The 21461-nt window shown below is 29.4% G+C and overlaps 3 protein-coding genes across 4 annotated transcripts; all 3 read right to left on the reverse strand.

Annotated features, from left to right (window-relative positions):
- Positions 1-766: 766 nt before the first annotated feature.
- Positions 767-4459, reverse strand: LOC101508255 (large ribosomal subunit protein uL3). The gene is made up of 6 exons (XM_004504685.4): positions 4329-4459; positions 4089-4190; positions 2370-2480; positions 1961-2265; positions 1396-1805; positions 767-1250 (listed from the first exon to the last, which is right to left on the reverse strand). The coding sequence occupies exons 2-6, from the start codon at positions 4171-4173 to the stop codon at positions 992-994; spliced, it is 1170 nt and encodes a 389-aa protein (XP_004504742.1). The 5' UTR covers positions 4174-4190; positions 4329-4459; the 3' UTR covers positions 767-991.
- Positions 4460-7585: 3126 nt separating this feature from the next.
- Positions 7586-10387, reverse strand: LOC101508575 (large ribosomal subunit protein uL3y-like). The gene is made up of 5 exons (XM_012716927.3): positions 10332-10387; positions 9994-10035; positions 8926-9155; positions 8197-8606; positions 7586-8063 (listed from the first exon to the last, which is right to left on the reverse strand). Coding segments are annotated over exons 2-5 (786 nt in total). The 5' UTR covers positions 9995-10035; positions 10332-10387; the 3' UTR covers positions 7586-7918.
- A 324-nt stretch (positions 10388-10711) lies between these two features.
- On the reverse strand, positions 10712-13111 carry LOC105851052 (pentatricopeptide repeat-containing protein At1g62260, mitochondrial). Of its 2 annotated transcripts, none has more exons than XM_012716926.3 (2): positions 12895-13111; positions 10712-12710 (listed from the first exon to the last, which is right to left on the reverse strand). In XM_012716926.3, exon 2 carries the CDS (start codon positions 12652-12654, stop codon positions 10720-10722), a length of 1935 nt encoding a protein of 644 aa, XP_012572380.1. In that variant the 5' UTR covers positions 12655-12710; positions 12895-13111; the 3' UTR covers positions 10712-10719. The 2 variants fall into 2 exon arrangements, with proteins under 2 accessions (XP_012572380.1, XP_012572379.1); XM_012716925.3 differs by having other exon boundaries at positions 12822-13111.
- Between the last annotated feature and the right edge of the window lie 8350 nt (positions 13112-21461).

The following is a 21461-nucleotide window of genomic DNA, read 5'->3' on the forward strand; positions in this document are numbered from 1 at the left end:
TAATGAAAGGTTTGCAATGAGAATTAAGCAATATAAAGTTGAAGAATCAAACTTGTACATTTAAGTTAACTATGACCACAAGTTCTACTACACATTTTTAACCCAATTTAACCAAAGAGAACAAATTATGAAAAGATGAATATGAACAAAAAATTTGATTATCAAATGTGGGATTCCTCATCTTATCAAACATAATCGAATACAACATAATACATGAATGGAAAGATATCTTACCTGTAATGGTAAAGCACTTGAGCCGATCAGTTAGGGTTTCCTCACAAAGCTTCTCAATATGCGCTGGCAAAAACAGCAAAACGAAATCTATTCTAGGTCGTCGCGTGCCAAAGAAAGACAGTTAGATTGGACAATGAACACAAGAAATACAGGGACAGTGATGAAAGGCGCGACAATTTTACCTTATAGAAATACAGCGGGGGTGAAGAAATCGTGAGCGATAGGGACAGGGGGTGGTCTATCAACTATGATTAGGGACGGTTGGAAGAGGGAATCGTGGGGAGGAGGGAATGGGAGAGAGAGAATATCAGCTGCTGCTAAGATAGTTGACAAACATTTTATGAATACCATATTCAAGTTAAATCAAACAAATTTTGAACACCATATTTTAAGTTAAATTGCCAAACATCTTATGAATACCATATTTTAAGTTAAATCAAAGATTAGGAGTTCAAACATTTTATGAATATCACATTCAACAGTAATAACCACTAACAAAACAACACGAGATCAATACAATTGATCAACAGAATAACCACTAACAAAACAGCATTAGATGAAAACAACATCGATAGTAATCACCATCAAACATTTAGCCGTTTTAACTAAATCAGCAAAAATACAATTGCTCCAAAGCAAATAACACATATCTGTCTCTAACAAATAAGAAAACCACTAAATGACTTATTTTGGTACAAAAACTGATTGCAAGGCGAGTTCTCTCAACAGAAATTATAGTGAACCATAGTAAAATAAATTACGCCTTCAACCGACCATAAAACTTCTGCTTCTCCTGAGTAGTCTGGAAGCGGCCATGTCCAAACTTGGAAGAGGTGTCGATGAACTTCAGTTTGATATCTTCAAGAGCTGATCGAGATGTCTGCTTGAGCAGCGACTGACGAAGAGTAACAACCCGCTTTTTTGGTCCAACACAGCCTCCCTTGATCATAAGATAATCATGCTTCACCACACCATAATGAGGGAAACCACCCATAGGAGTAATATCCTTCTCCGTCCTGTATTTAGGAAAAGGTTATCAATATTGCAGAATCAACTAATGCAATAAAAAAATGAACACTTCCCAGACCTTTCCTATGATTAACATAACCTAAATACAACACAACACACACACCCCATTAATTGGCACTACGACGACAATACCTGTCATATTCAGTTATGGCTGTATGTGACTCTTGGTCAGACTTGCCAACCTTGTAGACCTTTTTATTCAACTCAGTACGATGATGATATCCATTCTGACCAGCCCTGGCGACCGTGAAAGAAACACGAGCAGGGTGCCAGGCACCTATACAAGCAACCTTCCTGAGACCTCTATGTGTCTTTCGTGGAAGACGAGTGACGCCCCAACGAGTCACAACACCTTCATAACCTTTACCTTTAGTAACTCCAATGATATCTATCATCTCATCTTTCTGGAAAACAGCATCCACTGGAATTTGCTTCTCAAAGAAACTATATGCATAGTCCACTTTTTGGTTTATAGTTCCACCATTAACTTGGATCTCAATCAAATGAGCTTTCTTTTGTTTTAGACCATTCAATTTCCTTATCTGAAGTAAACAAAGAATTGCCATTATAGTCAAGTAAAAATAATATACAAACAACTTTTAATTTGTAAATAAAACATAATATGCTAGATTTACAATATAAATCTGCACATTGAATCAAGAACCAAAATAAAATCCAACATGATTATTTTAGGTACCTGAGTATGAGCAAGAACACGAATAACGGTGGCATATTTTTTCATTTTCTCAAGCTGGGATTCGATATCTTTCTTTCCTCCTTCAGTTTCATATTTTTTTGAATACTTGGCGAAAGCCTTCTTCTTTGATTTGCACCAGTTCTTGTAAAATCGCCTTTTAACATCTTCACTAAGATGTTGAGCCCAAACAGTATTCAGTGTGCGAAGGCCTTGTGGTGTCTTCACATATCCCACCACTCCAACAACAACAATTGGAGGAGTTTCAATGATGGTGACGGCTTCACATGTCTCTTTCTTATGAAGCTCTGCAAAAGCATGGAATCTCTTTAGGATACATGTAAATACAAGGCACCATGGAAAAAGTTAACTCAAGATGAACATCTATATTATGCCAATAAATAATGCTTACTTGATCCAGGTTTCTCAACTTCCCTCACTATGTGGGTCATCCCAGCCTTGTAGCCCACAAAAGCAGTCAACCTACATGGTTTAGTAGGATCATCTTTTGGAAAAGACTTCACTGCAGTGACAAAATAGATGAGTTGTCAAGGGAATAAGGACAGACACCAAACATTAACAACTAAAATATGCAACCAGGTGATATTTCATGATTTAAAATAGGGATATTGTAAGATACAGTCAACAATTAGCATCAGGAAAACTGGGGACCACTCGGAAGGAACCAATATAACATTAAGATGTTAGTTTAAATCAGCAAAAAAATGATTTGATTTGTTTTTCAGAAAAGGTCACCAAACTCTTAAGCATAGATATACAAAGATGAATATATGATCCCAGAAAGTCGATCAAATTAAATATAGATTACGTTTTAACCAGAAGCGACAGGCAGGTACTTTCTTACCATGATTCCGTAGAAAACGTAAGACAATACAAGTTGAGGCAATACAGAACTTGCAAACATAAAGGATGACGGATAGAGCAAGGAAAATTGAGGCATACAAGTTTAAACTAATAAAAACACTGAGCTTAGTCAAAAACTCAATAAATATAAAAAAAAAACAATGTTGTTTAACTTATAAAATCCGTTAATATACATTACAAATTAAAAGTTTAATGTCCACATTTTTCATTTACACAATATAAGTTGAAAAATGTCTAAAATAGTCAACAACCAGTGAAGCATAATACACAATTACAAAAAAAAACATAGGAGTACAATGGAATGTTTTTTATCTGATAAAAAACAATTCCTAAAAAATCACGTCTGAGTACATCAATAATGAGAGCAACAACTTCCCATAAATATATGCAGATTGAAAGATAAATAGATCTATATTATATTATACACCTCATTATAATGTAGATGACGAATATATGACAAGAAAAATCCACAAAAAACAGTCTGAAACTAATCCAAAATATATAATTGTGAACAGTCACTTTATCAGTCCTATCACCAAAATATACATTTATTTTCAAGTATGGACGAAATCAAATTTACATCAACATACCCTACCAGAAAAAAGCTATAAAAAATCATATTCATGAGAGAATGAACGAATATATTTTTAAAAAAATAATAGACAAACATAAAATCCGTTATGAGAAAAATCGGTAAAATCTGGAAGACGGCTAATGTGACAAATGAAAATCTTAATGTCTTCACATTTCCAAAAAGGCAATATAAGTTTAAAAACAACTAAAATAATTAAATATATGTTTAAACTATTACTCTTTTTTTTAAATGTGGTAGAGAGAAAGCTTTAGATCGGATAAAAACAATTGTTAAAAAAGTATATCTCAGTGCATGTTTCATGAGAGCACCAATTTCGAGCAGTGATAAGGAAACGCTTCCAAACCAAAGGCCTATGGCAAATCAATGCCAATTCTCTAACTCATTTGTATTCCATACCAAAATCCTATATAGGATTAAGAATAGATGAGCCGTTTTTGAGATTCCAGCCTTGATTAACAATATCTTAATGGAAGAAATTCCAATCATCAGAGAGGAAATGGCACTAACATAATGATGCACCGAAACACAATGTTCAGATTCAATTATTTTATTCGTTGAGTTTAGATCTATTACTTTTGAAAGAAAATAAAAACGTAATTTAAAATTCGAAGAAAGTTTCAGTGAATAATATTTAAAAAAAAGATGGATAACCTTTTCCGCGATGACGAGAAGCTCGCTTCCTTGGGAGAAAGCCGAGAGATCCGTGTCTAGGGTGCTCGAATTTCCGATGAGACATGATTTCTTACTTCAACACTGTTAAACTCGAAATATAAGAATTGGTGATTAATGAAAGAGAATAATGAACATAATAAAGCAATACAGAGTAAATATTAAACAGATCGATCGTAAAACAAAGAGCAGTTAGCAGATCTAAGAACAGAGAAGGCTTACCGGCGCCGAAAGAAGCAGATGGAGACGAAATGATTTGAGGGTTTGTTGGACAAACAGCCTCTAGCTTTATATATAGCTCGCTCAGCACACTTTCTTTGTTTTTGTGTCCTAAAAAATAATGGGCTTCTACCACCCAAAAATGAATGGGCTTCGGATCCAAAATACGCTTTAGGAAAATGCTCAAAGCCCCCCACCTCCCTCACACACCACCCCCACACTCTCAACGTAAATAAGTTTGAATTTACCTGAAATTGTGTTACTGACATGGGCTTTTTTGTTGTTCAAAAAATATCCCTGAAATATAGGACCATTTTTTCGGAAAAAAAAAATTGGTAAGATTTTCACCTTCTAAGATTAGTGAGGCGATAAGTATTATCTATTTTTAATCTTCTAAATTTTATGGTTTTCTCTCTATCTCTATTTAATTGAAGAATTTCTCTCATTTAAACTTTGTATTTTAATCGTTGATATAACTCATAAATACACTAATATGATTATCATCACATTCAGTGAAAGGTAGATAATTTATTTCTATCTCTAGAGATATGTATCTTAAATATTATTAAATTTGTGTAATCTCAATGTGCATGTCTCGAAAAATTGAGGATATTCAAGTAGTGGTGGAGTACTAGATCTAAGTATCCTCTTTCGTCCATGAAGTAGAACAAAGGAACTCGAAAAGGGATCATCAACTGTTGTTTTTTTACTGTAGTTAACATATATAACAATATTTGTGTAAAAGTAGCCCCACAAATTGGGACAACTAAGGTCGAATTCTAATTGTAAAAATCGAATAAATTGATATCCTATTATTGATTCTTAAGAACTGTCCGAAAATGTATATAAGATCATCAGAATGCTCTTGAAATATTTTTCACGGTATTATATTTAAATATTTATATGTTTGAAAACTATGTTTTTGATTATGTAATGTTCTATTAGAAAAATTAAGGAAAAAGAGATAGACAAAAGCGATTATCATCCAATAAAAAGTATTTATTAAAAAATACGGTTTTGATACGAGGTAGTTACCAAAAAAAAATGGTGATAATCATTGAAATGGTAGAAAAATGATAAATATTTGAGTAGAGGAAGTCAAAAGTAAAATGTATTTGTGTTACATAAAAGTAGAAGTGTTTTGGACATTAAATATTTTAAAATATAATAGAAATCGAGCTTTATTTGTTTTTTTCATAATATCATTCTAATATCTAAACTCATACTATTAATTATATTATTTTAGACATTTCACAACATGTATTACTAACCCCAAAAATTACTATAAAACTTATTTTTCATAAGGCTTTTCATTTTCTTTAAAGAATATAAAGAATAGAGTTTTTGTAAGTGTACCAACTTTTCACAAATTTTTGTTGTGCATGCTACAAAAGTTATATATATAATCAGCCATGACAATGTATTTTGACTTAGTGGGTCCTCACTATGAATTTAGTAGGGAGTACTCGTTAATCGTTTCCCATCCCAAAGGAAGGAGTACGTTGGTGTTTTCTTGAAAAATCTACTATCTACTGTCAAAGAAAAAAGAAAAAAAAAGCAGAGTTTAATTATCGAATTTCAACGAATGATCAATCATATATTTAATTTTTATTAAATTTTAAATATAGATGGTTTAATTTTAATCAAAATATTCTAATATATTAGATAATAGGACTACATAGTTATTTGACTATAGAGAATTCAGTTTTATTTTTTGTATTTGATCATAGTGGATGGAGAAAGTAAAATATGAACGTGATTTATGATGTCGTATCTAATTAATTATAATGAAAAAATAAAAATATTTTTTAAAAAAAGTCAAAATTGTGAAGAAAAAAAAATTCATAAACTCTAATTATAATGAGAAAATGCAAAAAAATTATTTCATAAGAAACTCAATTATATAGTCATTAAATATTTTTTTAAAGAAAAATTAGTTGTGGACATCCAAACATCTCATGTCAAATTATCATTTATAAAATTTAATTGTCTTAAAAAATAAATAACGGCAAAAGAATTGTCTTAATTGAGTGTATTGCATTGTTGAAGCACGCCAAATCCATAACAATTAAAATAAAAACACTCCTAGCTATATTTGGTACTCATAGTTGGAAAATAAATCTAGAACACTGCATTAATGACCAAACCTTTTTGTAGACAGAGCTACATAAAAAAATATTTTCAAATGCAGCAAAACGTGTGTTTTATGGAGTTTTTAAAGTTTTCACATATCATTTTTTATGTATGACCAAGTTTTCATATATCCAGTTCCATGTGCGTTGCATGGATTCATAAGGACAACATAATAATTAAGGACCACATATTAAATTTAAGCAACAGTATTTTCACAATATTAAGTTGGAAGTATTGTTACTACTATTCTCAACTAAAAAGGTAGCATAAATGTCACCAACACTTTTTAAAGACTGAAATAAAAAATATTTTAAGACACATTTATTTTGTTCGGAAGATTTTATTTATACAAATACAAGTAAAAAATATCTATTTAAAAGGGAATCGTTTATGATTCATAAGACAATTTTGTATCTTTTTTATGGAGTGTCACTAGTTAAAATTAGTTTGGTTTGCTTTCTCTTTAGGTTTGATATTTAATTTGCATGATTCTAATTATGTACCATTTTACGAGTGGTTGGAAAGAAATATTATTGATGTGTATGAAAATGTGATTGTAGATGTGTTGACGTTAGAAAAAAAAAATCAAGGAATTGTTAATTTTAGCAATATTAGTGTGATGTTATTCAAGACGTTAAGTGGAGGTTTCAATTTACCTATATTTGATGTTCATTGAACACCCCTATTTAGTGGTTGTTATAAATTTAATGTTCACACAGTAGGTAGAGATTGTTATAAACTTAATGTGTAGATAGAGGTTATTATAAACTTAATATTAATAGAATAGTTATATACTAGTTGTTGTTAGCTGCTCACGGGTTATTTTCTGTTATGCGTAAGGGTTTGAAATTTGCTAACAATGTCTTTCTTAAAGCTTATATAGGAGACCAACCAAACTCCTCATTATTTAGTTTAATATATTATTTATAATTTGGATCGTAAGTGAATAGAAAATTTTCAAACTCCACTTTATGTTTATGTTGTCTAGACTTTTAATTTGTTAACAAACTTTCTTTAATCTTTAATGAAATTGTCATCAATGTAACACAATTAGTGTATTGTTTCGTTCCCAGCTCTTCCCACTAACTAGCAAATTCGTCCTACTAAACCAAATAGAGAATAGTATAAATAAAAACAAAGAATAGAATAATCCAAAACCATCAAAATGTAGATCATAAAAATCAAACTGCAAAAATACAAGTGTTCCAAAGCAAATAGGAAGAAATGTAAAGAGCGACTGAATCTAACAAATAAAAAAACCACTACATATCTTATTTTGGTGCAAAAACGGATGGCAATGTGAGTTTTCTCAATAGAAATGGTAACTGTCGCCATAGTAAAATAACTTACGCCTTCAACCGATCATAAAACTTCTGTTTCTCCTGAGTAGTCTGGATGCGGCCATGTCCGAACTTGGAAGAGGTGTCAATGAACTTCAGCTTGATATCTTCAAGAGTCGATCAAGATGTCTGCTTGAGTAGTGACTGACGAAGAGTAACAGCCCGTTTCTTTGGTCCAACACAGCCTCCCTTAATCATAAGATAATCACGCTTCACCACACCACAATGAGGGAAACCACCCATAGGAGTAATATCTTTCTCCGTACTGTATTTAGGAAAGGTGATCAATATTGCAGAATCAAATAATGCAATCAAATATGAACACTTTTGACATTTCCTAAGATTAACATGACATTTCCATATGAACACACAATTTATTGGCACTTCGACAACCATACCTGTCATATTCAATGATGGCTGTATGCAACTCTTGGTCCGACTTGCAAACCTTGTAGATCTTTTTATTCAACTCAGTGCGATGATGGTATCCATTCTGACCAGCCCTAGCAACTGTGAAAGAAACACGAGCAAGGTGCCACGCACCAATACAAGCAACCTTCCTGAGACCTTTGTGTGTCTTTCTTGGAAGGCAAATGACACCCCAACGAGTGAAAACACCTTCATAACCTTTACCTTTAGTCACTCCAATTATATCTATCATCACATCTTTCTGGAAAATAGCATCCACTGAGATTTGCTTCTCAAAGAAACTGTATGCATAGTCCACGTTTTGGCTTATAGTTCCACCATTACCTTGGATCTCCATCAAACGAGCTTCCTTTTGTTTTAGCCCGTTCAACTTCCTTATCTTCAGTAAACAAAGAAATGGCATTATATTTCAACAATAACAGTGGTAGTTATTAAGTCCAGTAAAAATAATATCCCTACAACTTTTAATTTTTAAAAAAATTAACATGACTAACATTTAAACAAAATAAATATAACACAATAGGCTAGATTTATTATAATAAGAACACCATAAGATTAACATGTTCCATTTGAATCCGAATTAAGTCTGCATGGTTACAGAAGAACAAGCACTGGTATGCCTCACATATTTTTTGTTGAAAAAAAGGTTGTAAAAAAGTTAACATAAAGAACCAAAAAAACAAAAACATTTTTAGTACCGGAGTATGAGCAAGAACACGAATGACAGTGGCATACTTTTTCAATTTCTCGAGCTGGGATCCGATATCTTTCTTTCCTCCCTCAGTTTCATATTTTTTTTGAATACTTAGTGAAAGCCTTCTTCTTTGATTCTCAACCTCTCTCACTATGTGGATCATCCCAGCCTTGTAGCCCACAAAAGCAGTCAGTCTGAATGGTTTAGTAGGATCGTCTTTTGGAAAAGACTTCACTGCATTGGCAAAACAGATGAGGTGTAAAGGAAATAAGAACAGTGACCAAACATTAAAAACCAAACCATCCCACCAAGTGAAACTTCGTGAATTGGGCTAGAGATATATATATATATATATATATATATATATATATATATATATATATATACAGTCAACAAAGAGAAACATAAATCTTTAGTGCACTAATCGCATCATCACGGTTCATCTCAAAAAACTGTTTCACAGAAATAATATCAGTCAATGTTGATCATAACTGCATGAGAACTATCAAGATTAGACAAATATATATATATATATATATATATATATATATATATATATATATATATATATATACAGTCAACAAAGAGCAACAAGAAAACTGGAGAACACTACACAGATGAAAGGTAATCACGTATTAATATAACATGACATGCAGATGTTAGTATCAAATCAGCTCACAAAGGATTTGCTTTGTTTTTCAAAATTTGTCACAAACCTCATAGACATAGATATACAAAGTGGAATAAATGAGGCACAAAAGTCATTAAAAATAGATGAAGTAATAAATCATAAAAATAGTAAAACATAGCAAATTTCAACAGTTACTTGTAAGAAATAAATCAACCTACAGCATATAAAATTATTGTTGGGACAAACACTATATTAGAACACGTGTTCAAGGCAAACACAGATTTGAAAAGGGAATAGGAAATGTGAAGCACTCATAAAATCATAACTCAACTTAATACAATATATAATGGATAATAGATGTACACAAAGAATATATATGACAAGAAAATCCACAAAAAATAGTCTGTAATATCCCAAAAATATATAGCTGTGAACACTCACTTTTCCTCAGTCCTCCCAACAAAATATGTATTCATCCTTCATCTTCAAAGTGTAATGGATAAAATCAAAAAAACATCAGCATACCTTAATATAAAAAGGCTTTAACTTATATAACATAAAAGGAAGTTATTTAAAAAATTGAGGACTGGATTAGTAACTTGATATATATTAACCAACAGATGCATCTTAATATAAAAAGGCTTTAACTTATATAACATAAAAGGAAGTTATTTAAAAAATTGAGGACTGGATTAGTAACTTGATATATATTAACCAACAGACGCATATCTCATCAAGAAATATCTGGTCAATAAGCAGTCGAATTTGTAATAACATACCAATCTTGCAGCCATTCAAGGTTGGAGTTCCTTGCAGCTAATACTGGCAAATAGATCTATTAGAAGAAACAGGAAAAAAGTTATGATATTTGTGATTGTTGCTTGCCGCTACAAAGTCACAACATTTTACCCATCCAAGAGTAATAACAAAAAACTACCACTTTCTTACCTCCAAATTTCTGCCAGAAGACATACTATTTCTTCCATGTCAAATTAACATTTATGTCATAATCTACTTAATCAGTCAAGATAAATTTTCCTATCTGACAGTATGAACATGGATAACTTGATAGGGGGCATCTCTAACATTCTAACAATGGCATGATCCGATGTACTGCTGATTGAAGTCTTTCTAAAATGGAAACTTATCATTGTCGATTGGTAGAATCTACCAACTATACCCTGCATGCTTCTTGATGTTTTTTTCTTCCATCAACATTCTCACTCTATCGGCATCATCCCATTGTCCTAAATCAGCATACATATTATATAACAACACATAAGGAGCTGAACTTTCTGGTTCAAGACCGATCAAAGCTTTGGCAGCTACTTGGGCCAATTCTACATTATTATGCACTCTACAACCCCCTAGTAGTGCACCCCAGACAGCCTTATCGGGTTTAGCTGGCATGCTATTGATCAAATTCATAGCCTCTTGAAGTTGACCCTGCCGTCCCAGGATGTCCACAAGGGAGGCAAAGTGTTCAACCCGAGGTTCAATGCCATAGTCATTAATCATGGAATTGAATTGCCTCCTCCCTTCTTCAACTAATCCTGCATGAGCACACGCGTTCAAAACCGAAATAAAGGTTATATAGGTAGGTTTAATTTTAAGCCTCTTCATCCGTTCAAAAAGCTCGAGAGCCACTGCAGCAAAGCCATGAAATGCATAACCTCCAATCATTGCATTCCAAGTTATCACATCTTTACAAAGTTTCATCTCATTAAACACTGCGCGTGCATCACCAATTGCCCCACATCTCGAGTACATGGTAATGAGAGAATTATTTATCGGCAAATCAGGAATAACAGTCTTAGTGACAAGCTGATGTATCTGCTTACCAAGGTAAAGATCCACCAATCCAGTACACACACTGAGAACTGAAGACAAAGTGTGTTTATCTGGCCTCTCACCCTCAAGCTGCATCCGAGAAAATAGCTCAATAGCACCCTTATGGTCTTCGTTTTTCTCGTAGCCAGCTATTAGCGAGTTCCACGAGATCAGGTTTCTGCGGGGCATCCTCTCAAAGAACTCTTTAGCACGTTTCAAATCACCAATCTGCGCAAACCCAGATATTATTGAATTCCATGAAAGTTCATCAGGACTCGTCATTTCTGAGAAAAGCTTTGAAGCCTCTTCCATATTACATATTTGAACATAGCCACTGATCATGGTGTTCCAGGAACAAACATCCCGCTCCATCATCCTATCAAAGAGTTCCCTGGCAGAGACAACATCTCCTGCTTTCACATAACACATCATCATCGAATTCCATGATACGACATTTCTCCTAAATCTCCCTCGACCCTCATTTCCATCACTCATGACCCCGTCAAAAAGGCACCGCGCCTCTTCAACCATACCTTTCTGACCATACCCTGCAATCAAAGTATTATAAGCATACACCAAATCATCTTTCTCATTACCCTCATTCCCATACTCAATCAAAATCCAAGCAGCCATATTCAACTCACCATTCCTAACAAGTCCAGATATAAGACCACTAAGCGAAGCCGAATCCCTCTCTGGCATAGTCCTAAAAAATCCAACAGCAGAATCCACGTCACCATTCAACAAGAACCCATTTATCAAAGCATTGGATGACACAACATTCCGTTGCGGCATAGAATTAAAAATCTCAAGAGCTTGATCCATCCTTCCATTCTTGGCGTAGCCGCTGATGACAGTGTTCCAAGAGACACAATCCCTTTGGGGCATTTGATCAAACAGCTTTCTACCTTCTTCTACAAACCTGCTTCCACGGCAGGAAAAGTAACCCGAAATGATGAGGTTCCAAGACACAATATCCTTGTCGGGCATTTCATCAAACAGTTGGCGTGCTTTTGAAATCTCTCTCCGTTGAACATAACCAGTGATCATGGAATTCCATGTAACTGTGTTTCGGTTAGTAATGGAATCGAAGAATGACCTCGCTTCGGTTAATCTACCAGTTCGAATCAAATGGGAAATCTTTTTGTTGCATTGGTAAAGTAACTGTTTTATTGTGTCGTTGGTTTTGGTTTGAGAAGAAAAGGCACGTATACGAGGAGCAAGTTGGAGTATGTTTCTTCTGATCCTCAGAGTACCATACAAAGTTGACATTGCCGAAACAGAGAAAACTGAGACACAGCTTATTGCAGTAGTATCCTTTTAGCCTTCTGTTGTACCAAGGAAAACATGGAAAACATCATGATCACAGTTTTGAAAAGAAAAGCAGTTATTATAAAGTAAAAACAAGTGGAAGATGGCCAAGTTTCCAAGATAATAACTTTTGCAGCCCAAAATGTGAAAAATGGCCACAGAAGCAAAACGTCGAATAGTTGGTGTGCTTTCTTCACTCACTGGACAATGAAGAATGGAGACTGGAGTATCTGAATGAAATTAGAAACGGAGTGGAATCCCGTGTCGCTAAGCTCGTTGGTGAATTCCAGAAGCTTCTTGTTACTCGAACCCTTAATAAACTATAGAAGCTCGGTAGTCCTTGCAAACATGAAATCCTTAGTCCTTTCTCTGCTGTTTCATTCATATGCATAATAGAGTGAGTTTTTCGTATTGTTTAATTATATCTGTTTTGAAAAAATCAACAATTTTGCTTCCCACACCCCTCAAATTACTTCCCACACCCCTCAATTTTTTTTAAACTCCAAAATACTCAAACTACCCTTCCCTCTATATTCACTTTAACCACTCATTTTCTATCTTCATCATCTTCATCTTCTTCATCTTCATTACCTACCAACTTCAATCTTCTTCAATATTCTTCAATCATTTTGATACATCTTCATCATTTTCTCATTTTGAACATCTTCATCATTTTGAACATCTTCATCATTTTCATCATCTTCATCATTATAGTGATTCAAATCAACTAGGTATGTATTTTGCTGTGTTTTAGAGCTGGTTATTTTTTTTTCAAATCTGGGTTTCGTACGTGAACTAAGTTCACGTACGTCTACGTGAAACCAATTCACGTACTTGATGAAATTAAGAAAATTCAGATTGTACGTGAATTAGGTTTACGTACGCATACGTGAATTAAGTTTGCGTACAACAATGGAGTTTTAAAATTGATGATACCTACGTGAACTCAGTTCACGTATCCCATACGTGAATTGAATTCAAGTAAACATACGTGAACTCAGTTCACGTAAAGGATGAAATTTTGTAAAATTTAAGTCGTACGTGAACTGAGTTCACGTATGTTTACTTGAATTCAATTCACGTATGGGATACGTGAACTGAGTTCACGTAGGTATGGGGGAGACAACAGTGACGAAATGTATGAAGGTTTGGAAGGTTTGGAACCTGATTTTGAAGAAATGTATGATGATTTGGATCCTGATTTTGAAGAAATGTGTGATGATGTGGAACCTAATTTCGACGCTATGAATGACGGAGTTGAACCTGTTATGATTGATTTGACTGATGTGTTTACTACCGGCATGCTGTTTGATACACGAGATGAATTATTGAAATGGGCTAGAAATGTTGGAAGGGAAAATGGAATTGTTGTTGTGATTTTTAGATCTGAAAATATAATTTTGATTATTTATTTTTTATTTAATATTATTTTGATTATGTAACTTTTATTTTAATCATTTTTTTATTCATTTTTATCATTTATCTTTTACTAATATTTATTTTTTTAGTATTTGATAAAATAATAAATTTGTATAGTTTTACAAAAAACAAAAAATTAAAATCATTATTAAATAAAAATAAAGAATTAAAATGAATTAAAAAAATAAAAAATAAAAGACAAAAAAATATTAAATATTAAATATTAAATAAAATATTATATTTTAGTCAAAAGAATTTTGACTTAAAGAACAAAAAAAAATATTCAATTTTAGTGTCACAAATTGCATCTTTTTGTAATATTTTAGTGGACTTTTGTGTATATTATTTCGCATATATATTTAAAAAATTATAATAAGGTATCTCTTATATTATTAGTATTATTTATTTATTAATATTTATCCTGTTTTTATGTACCATACAAATATTTACTTCATGAGTTTTATATTTATAATTAGAAAATATTTGTCTCATTTTTTTTAATAAATATCTATTAATGATAAAAATTTGTTCAGAGTATTATATTTTATCACAGATAAATATTTGTTCATCTTTTTTTAAGCATTAATTATAAATATTTATTATGTGTGTTTTTAATATTTATCATTAAAAATATTTGTGCTATATATTTTCCTTTTTGTGTTTTTTCCTATGATTTAAATTGAAGAGAGCAATTTCAATTTTTTAATATTAATTTTTTGTTAGTGTTTTCATGTAGTTAAAAAATAAAAAAGAATGCATACATGGAAAAAAATATATGGCTGTGAGATTTTGATTTTTATATTTATTATTGATAAATATATTTTTTAAATATTTATCAATGATAAACATTTGTTCATTATTTTATTAAAATTTATTAATAATAAATATTTGTCTAATATTTTTTATTTATCATTTTCAAATAATTGTCATAAGTTTTTTTTTTTTATATTTATTAAAGACAAAAAATTTCTCCATCTTTTTTTTTTTTTTATATATCAGATATAAATATGTATTCGGTATATTTTTAATATTTAATAATAACAAATATTTGTTTCATTTTTTTTTTTGTGATTTTTTCGATGTTTAAAATTGAAGCGGACAATTTCAATTTTTTAAATATGGATTTGTTGCTAATGTTCTCATATCTTATATTGATAGTTGAAAGATAAAAGAAGATTATATAGTTGAAAAAATATATGGTTGAGTGATTTTGATTTGCGTGTATAATAATAATTAAAAACTGGTATTTGGTTTTGTAAAAAAAAATTATATGAAATAAATTGTTATTTTTATCTCTAGAATTCGACGATGTTTAAAAGTGAGGAGGACAATGTTGTTTTCTTTTTATATAAGATAGCTATTTTTTTCTTATCAAGGTAGTTATATTTCTTTTGTAAAACAAAATATAGTTATAATATTTTTGGTAGTTTTTTCTTTCTTTCTTTTCTTATATACTTGTTTACCTCAAATAATAATGTGATAAAAAATTAAATGAGAATAAGTTTGTATTTTGATAGTTGTTCATTTTTTATATTGATAGTAGATTTGATGATGACTAAAAATGAAGAGGACAATATTGATTTTTTTTTTATAAGATAAAGAATATAGTTATATTTTTTTTTTTTTTGTAATTATATCTTTCTTTGTTTGCTTAATATTTTTTTATAGTAGATTTGAGAATGAATAAAAATGAAGAGGACAATGGTTAAGACTGAATAAGACATCATTGATTTTTTTTTTTGTTATTTTTTTCTAATGCATTTATATTTTATCTTGGGATAAATACCAAGATACTCTTGACACTTTTTTGTCAAATCCAAAATTGAAAAGACTTTATGGTTCATTAAACATTTATAAAGGAATTTGTATTTGTTTTTCTACAATTTCTATAGGTGGGATTAAACTTATAACTTATAAAGGAGTCACTCCTTCAATCAACGATTTAATATTGATTTTAATTTGTTTTTAAAACAATAATAGGAGTTTATGTTGAGGCAAAGTTTCTCACTCGCCGTCACATATCACATTATAATAATTTGTTTTATTCATTTTTAACTTAGAACATTATGTACTTTTATTTATAACTAAAATTAATCTTGAGTTAATTTAAATTAAAAATAAAAATTAACATTTTAAAAAATGGATCACAATTCAAACCTCATTCTTTGTGATTGATATTGCTACTTCAAGTCGTACTTTGAAAATTAATTTTGTACTTCTTATTTTTTTTAATTTTATTATAAAAAAATAAATTAAATTAAATATAATCAATAATTATAAAAATACATTAGAATTACTAAAAATAATACAAAAAATGTTGATTTTTTATGAGATGAACTTCATAGGTTGCAAGGTACAATTGTAATTCTAAAAATAGTTACATGCTATGAAGTTCAAATACTTTAAATTGAAGCTGTATTCACAAATATATATTTTAAAAAGATATGAATTTTTTATTTTTTATTTTAATATTTTAATTGATACTTTTGAGATATTTTTTGGATACATGCATACATGTATCATGTATCTTATGAAAGGTGTAGAGATGATAATTAGACTCAGACTCAGTGGGTACACGCAAAAAAACCCACAATGAGTAGGGTAAAAACCCGCATAATGGAAATGAGCATGGGGACGGATAATTACCTGCAAAATTAAGCGGGTAGGGGTGTGGGTACGGGTACTATAGTACCCACCCTGCTCCGCACCCGCATTTATAGAAATATATTATTTATTTATTTTGTTATTTATTTATTATATTAGTGTTTAGTTTAATTGATTGTTTTCTTTTATGTTTTAACATCTATTAATATCATTGGACCACTACAATATTTATAATTGAAACATAAACGTTTTCAAATTTTGTAATAATTTGATTACGATAAATAGGTAAATAATTGTGATTTTATAGCTAATAGTTATATCTTATTAATCGTGACTTTATAATTATACTTGCAACTTTGTATCAATTATCTCAGATAATATTGTTGTATGACTTACAACTTCATAAAATATTATTATGGATATTTAAATATGTATTGTAACGAATGTTCATTTGAAATGTTTTGAGTTAAAAAATATTTTGATTTATAATATTTTATGATTGGATTTAAGATATTTGAATAATTTTTAAATTTAATCACAACAATATCATTTATTTATTAATTTTTTTAGTTAAAGCGTGGATAATGGGTATAGGTATGGATACAGACACTTAAGTACCCAGGTAAGGATACAAAGTTGATACATAAGAAGGTTTGGGCACATATATGAATATTTTTTTAAATCGCGAGTATGAGAACGGATACTATAGTACCCTATCCACTGCAATCCCTAAAAAGGTAAAAGAGAATAAGAAATGTGAGACAAGTTTATGAAATATCAATGTACATGAGATGTTAGACTTCATGAATATATGACCAAAACCTCTTTTTATGGACATTGGAAATGGCAGAGAAAAGACAATTAAAAATATTTATAAATAGATAAATATTCTATAAAATAAATAGTTGTTTTAAATTCTTTTAATAATATTTTTTGTTGATATTCTAATATATTAATTAAAATATATTATGAATTTTTTTATTTTTATATGATTTTTTCTTTATAAGTGTATATAATTTTAAATAAATTTTTTGTTACCTTATCAAAAATCTTACAAAATTATGTATATACATTTTAAATAGATTTTTTGTTATTTTATAATAAAATTTAAAAAATTATTTATATAAATTTTTTGTTATCTTGTGATAACTCTTAAAAAATTGTGTATATAAATTTTAAATAAATTTTTTGTTATCTTATCATAAATCTTAAAAAATTATGTATCCGCATAACCGAGTCATCACACCCACACCGGTATCCAAACTTCATAGATTAGATCTAAAGAGAGAAAATAGCGTTCGCAATAGGCAACAGCAACAAGGCTCGAACGTGCTAATTAATCCAATGTTGTAGAGCATCCACATGCAATAGTGGTATGTTTATTTTGGTTAAATGGATATATTTACATGTTAGGTTGTTTATAATTTTTTAATACTAATACTTAATTCCTCAAACTCATTATCTTAAGAAATCTAGTTGATGGATCTCACGAATAAATATATCACAACACTTATTTATTTTAATATAATTTACTAAATGAATCTCATTAATAAATATATCACAACACTCATTGATTTTAATATAATTTATTAAATAAAATTTATAAAAAGAAAAGAGAAAAATAATATTTATAGAACTACTCTCATCTTTACGACCCATTATAACTCCTCTTAATAGTTACTCATACTTTTGATCTCCAATAAAATATCTAATAGGTGGTGTTTCCTACTTTTTTCGATTAGGTAAATAAATCCCATATGTTATCACTTTCTCGCAAAGTGAATTTAAAATCCCCACATTTTGGCAATTAAGGAGTAGCCAAGTGTTATCCTATCTTTTGTGAGTATTGGAATGAATTGAAGATATATTCTAAATGTATATATATACTTGACTTGAACAAATGTCTCTAAGTTAGCTATTAAGAAATCATAAAAGAAAATAAAATATAAATATTAAGTGGAAAATCTCACTTTTCATAATTCTAAAATTTGAATCGGACAATTTTTAATATTTTTTCCTACATTTAAGTTCTTAATAATACTATGATAGCATAACTACCAAATGTTTGTTCCAAACTATAAATATGAAAAAGTATAAAATTAAGGTATCGAATCATTCATCGTGATATTTAGTTTTATTTTCTGAAATTTTCAAGAACTATACAATTAATTCAATTTTTAGTTTTATTTATAAATTATAAATTTTAATTATGAGTTGAATTCTATTTTTATTTTATTTGAATTAAACTACTTTTTTTTTACCTAATTTAATTATGAATTCAATAAATATAAAACATATTAACACATAAAAATAATGAAAATAAAAAATTAATAAAAATCATTAGAAGATTTTAACTATTTTAATTAAAATATAATAAATTTATAATTTATTTTGTGATAATAATTTTACTAACAGTGGTTAAAAGTAGGAATTATAAAAGTAATTATTATAATAATAATTAATCATTAAAGATGATCGTAGAGATCAAAAGAGTTGATCGACAATCGAAAATTATAGTCAAAGTACGATGGATAATGGTCGGAGTGGGTAATGGTGAATTTTCCGTGGTGTAATAGTAGAGAATGGTGGTGAGTGATGATGGTAATTGAATGTTGGGAATACTAAGAACAATGATGGATGATCGATGGTGGTTAGTGATGATGAGTATTAATGGATTGAATAGTTAATAGTGATAATAATTATCGTAATAATTAATTGTTAGAGCAAGGCTACATATCTACTAAGGGTGACATATAAACTCCAGGCTAACTCCTCTTGTCGTAGTTGAAATTATATTCATTAATACTAGTTCGTTGTCATGCCAATAACTAATTTGTGCAAATAATATAGGAAACTTATATGGTATATTAAGGAGTCGAATAATTTTGATATATTTGTTCTATAAATGAATAAATTAATAATTAACTTTATTTTTTATGAATCAAATAGTTATTTATTAATTTTTATATTTAAAAAAATATAACTTCATAAAAAAACATCATTTTATTATTTATAGATATTATATTAATTTTTTCACATTTTATGATAAAAATATCCAATATTCGTTGATATGAGTGATGAAAATTCAGAAAAAAATCCAAAAAAAAAAATAATAATTTACTATACTTTTGGTAAATAATATTTAATTATTATAATTATATATAAATGATAAATTTAAATAAAAAAACATATTTAACTATTAACTTAAAAATTAAATATAACAGTACATACATAAAATTGACTCATCTACATATAAATTCTCAAATTATAAATAATTTATCAACATACACAAAACTTTAGGATATGTTTAACTCAAAGAATGAAAGGAGATGCATGAAAGATTTTAATGGAGAAAATAAGATAAATATTTAATGATTTTGTATTTATTCAAAGAGTGAAGATGAACTTTTAATTAATTTCATGATGCATTAATTCTTTTCCATCTGAATTTTCAAAAATTAAAATTAAAGAAACACAAAAACTTATGCTCTCGCCTTCCCTCCTTCCATCTAACTTCTACCAAATACACTAATTTAGTGAAATGTCAATTTCAATTGGGTTCTGACATCTATTTATTTCTAATCAACCTGCCATAATTTCCAGAACATTATTCCTCATTAACCAAAACAAATTAATATACAGTGAGTGAGTCCAAAACATTGAAATATTACTATTGAATATACACATACACACATCAAAAGTTTTAAACTTTGATATATATAGTTAATTATTGAGTGATGAGTTTATTCTCTTGATGATCATAGCTTTAAGTTTAACAGCATCAGACAAAGGAGTTGTAACTCTATATAACTCCTCGTTGATGTAACGATACCTCTTATTTGTTCTTGCAAAGCTCTCATCATAATTTCTTTTGTTACAGTTTGGATCTTCTTCGGAATCTCCACTGCTGAGTTGTACCAGAAGCTTCGCTGCTTCGATCTCCGATAGTTGCCTCTTCGTGCTAGTGCCTTTGTTTTCCATTATGCAACATCATCTCTTTTACTTTTTCATTCCTTGCATATAGAATTAAATAACTTATAATACAACAGTAGGTCGGTTACTATGGATATTTATTTTCTTACTATTTCAATCATTTTTTTACTAAATTATTGTTTCTATAATTATCATCTTGGATTCCCCTAACTCCCTAGGGTGGAGAGAAAGGGCAGGTACCACCATCCTTCTATATTTTTTTAAGGTTTTTTTAAGTTTAATTATTATATTGTTTTATGATAATTTAGTTATTAAATATGTTTTATATAAAAATATAATTAAATATGTATTTTATTAATATTTTAATTTATGTTTTATTAGTTAACTTAGTTTTTAAATATGTCTTTTTTATTAGTTAATTTAATTCATAAAATTACTAACCAAAAATAAATTTCATAATTTTGATCAATTCAAGATTATAGTAATCACAATTTACATTTTTAAAACCAATTTTTTTTAATTTTATATAAAAATGGAAATTTTGTTCAAAGCCTCTTAATATTATTTTATGGCTCCGTCAATGCTAACTTGTATAATTTATTAAACTATTTGTTTTTTATTTGTACTTATCTCAATTGTTTTGTTTGGTTTTATGTCGATTATTATAATTAGAAGTAAATAAATTTTTAGTCTCTATAAAAATTTAGACATTTTATTTTAGTGTTTGCCAAAATATTATTTTGTTTTAGTCTTTAACAAATTATCATCTAAGCAGTTTGAGTTTTTACTAAAATAAAATATATTTAATTATT

This window comes from Cicer arietinum, chromosome 6 (assembly GCF_000331145.2).
Source record: "Cicer arietinum cultivar CDC Frontier isolate Library 1 chromosome 6, Cicar.CDCFrontier_v2.0, whole genome shotgun sequence".
NCBI classification, from domain to species: Eukaryota; Viridiplantae; Streptophyta; class Magnoliopsida; order Fabales; family Fabaceae; genus Cicer; species Cicer arietinum.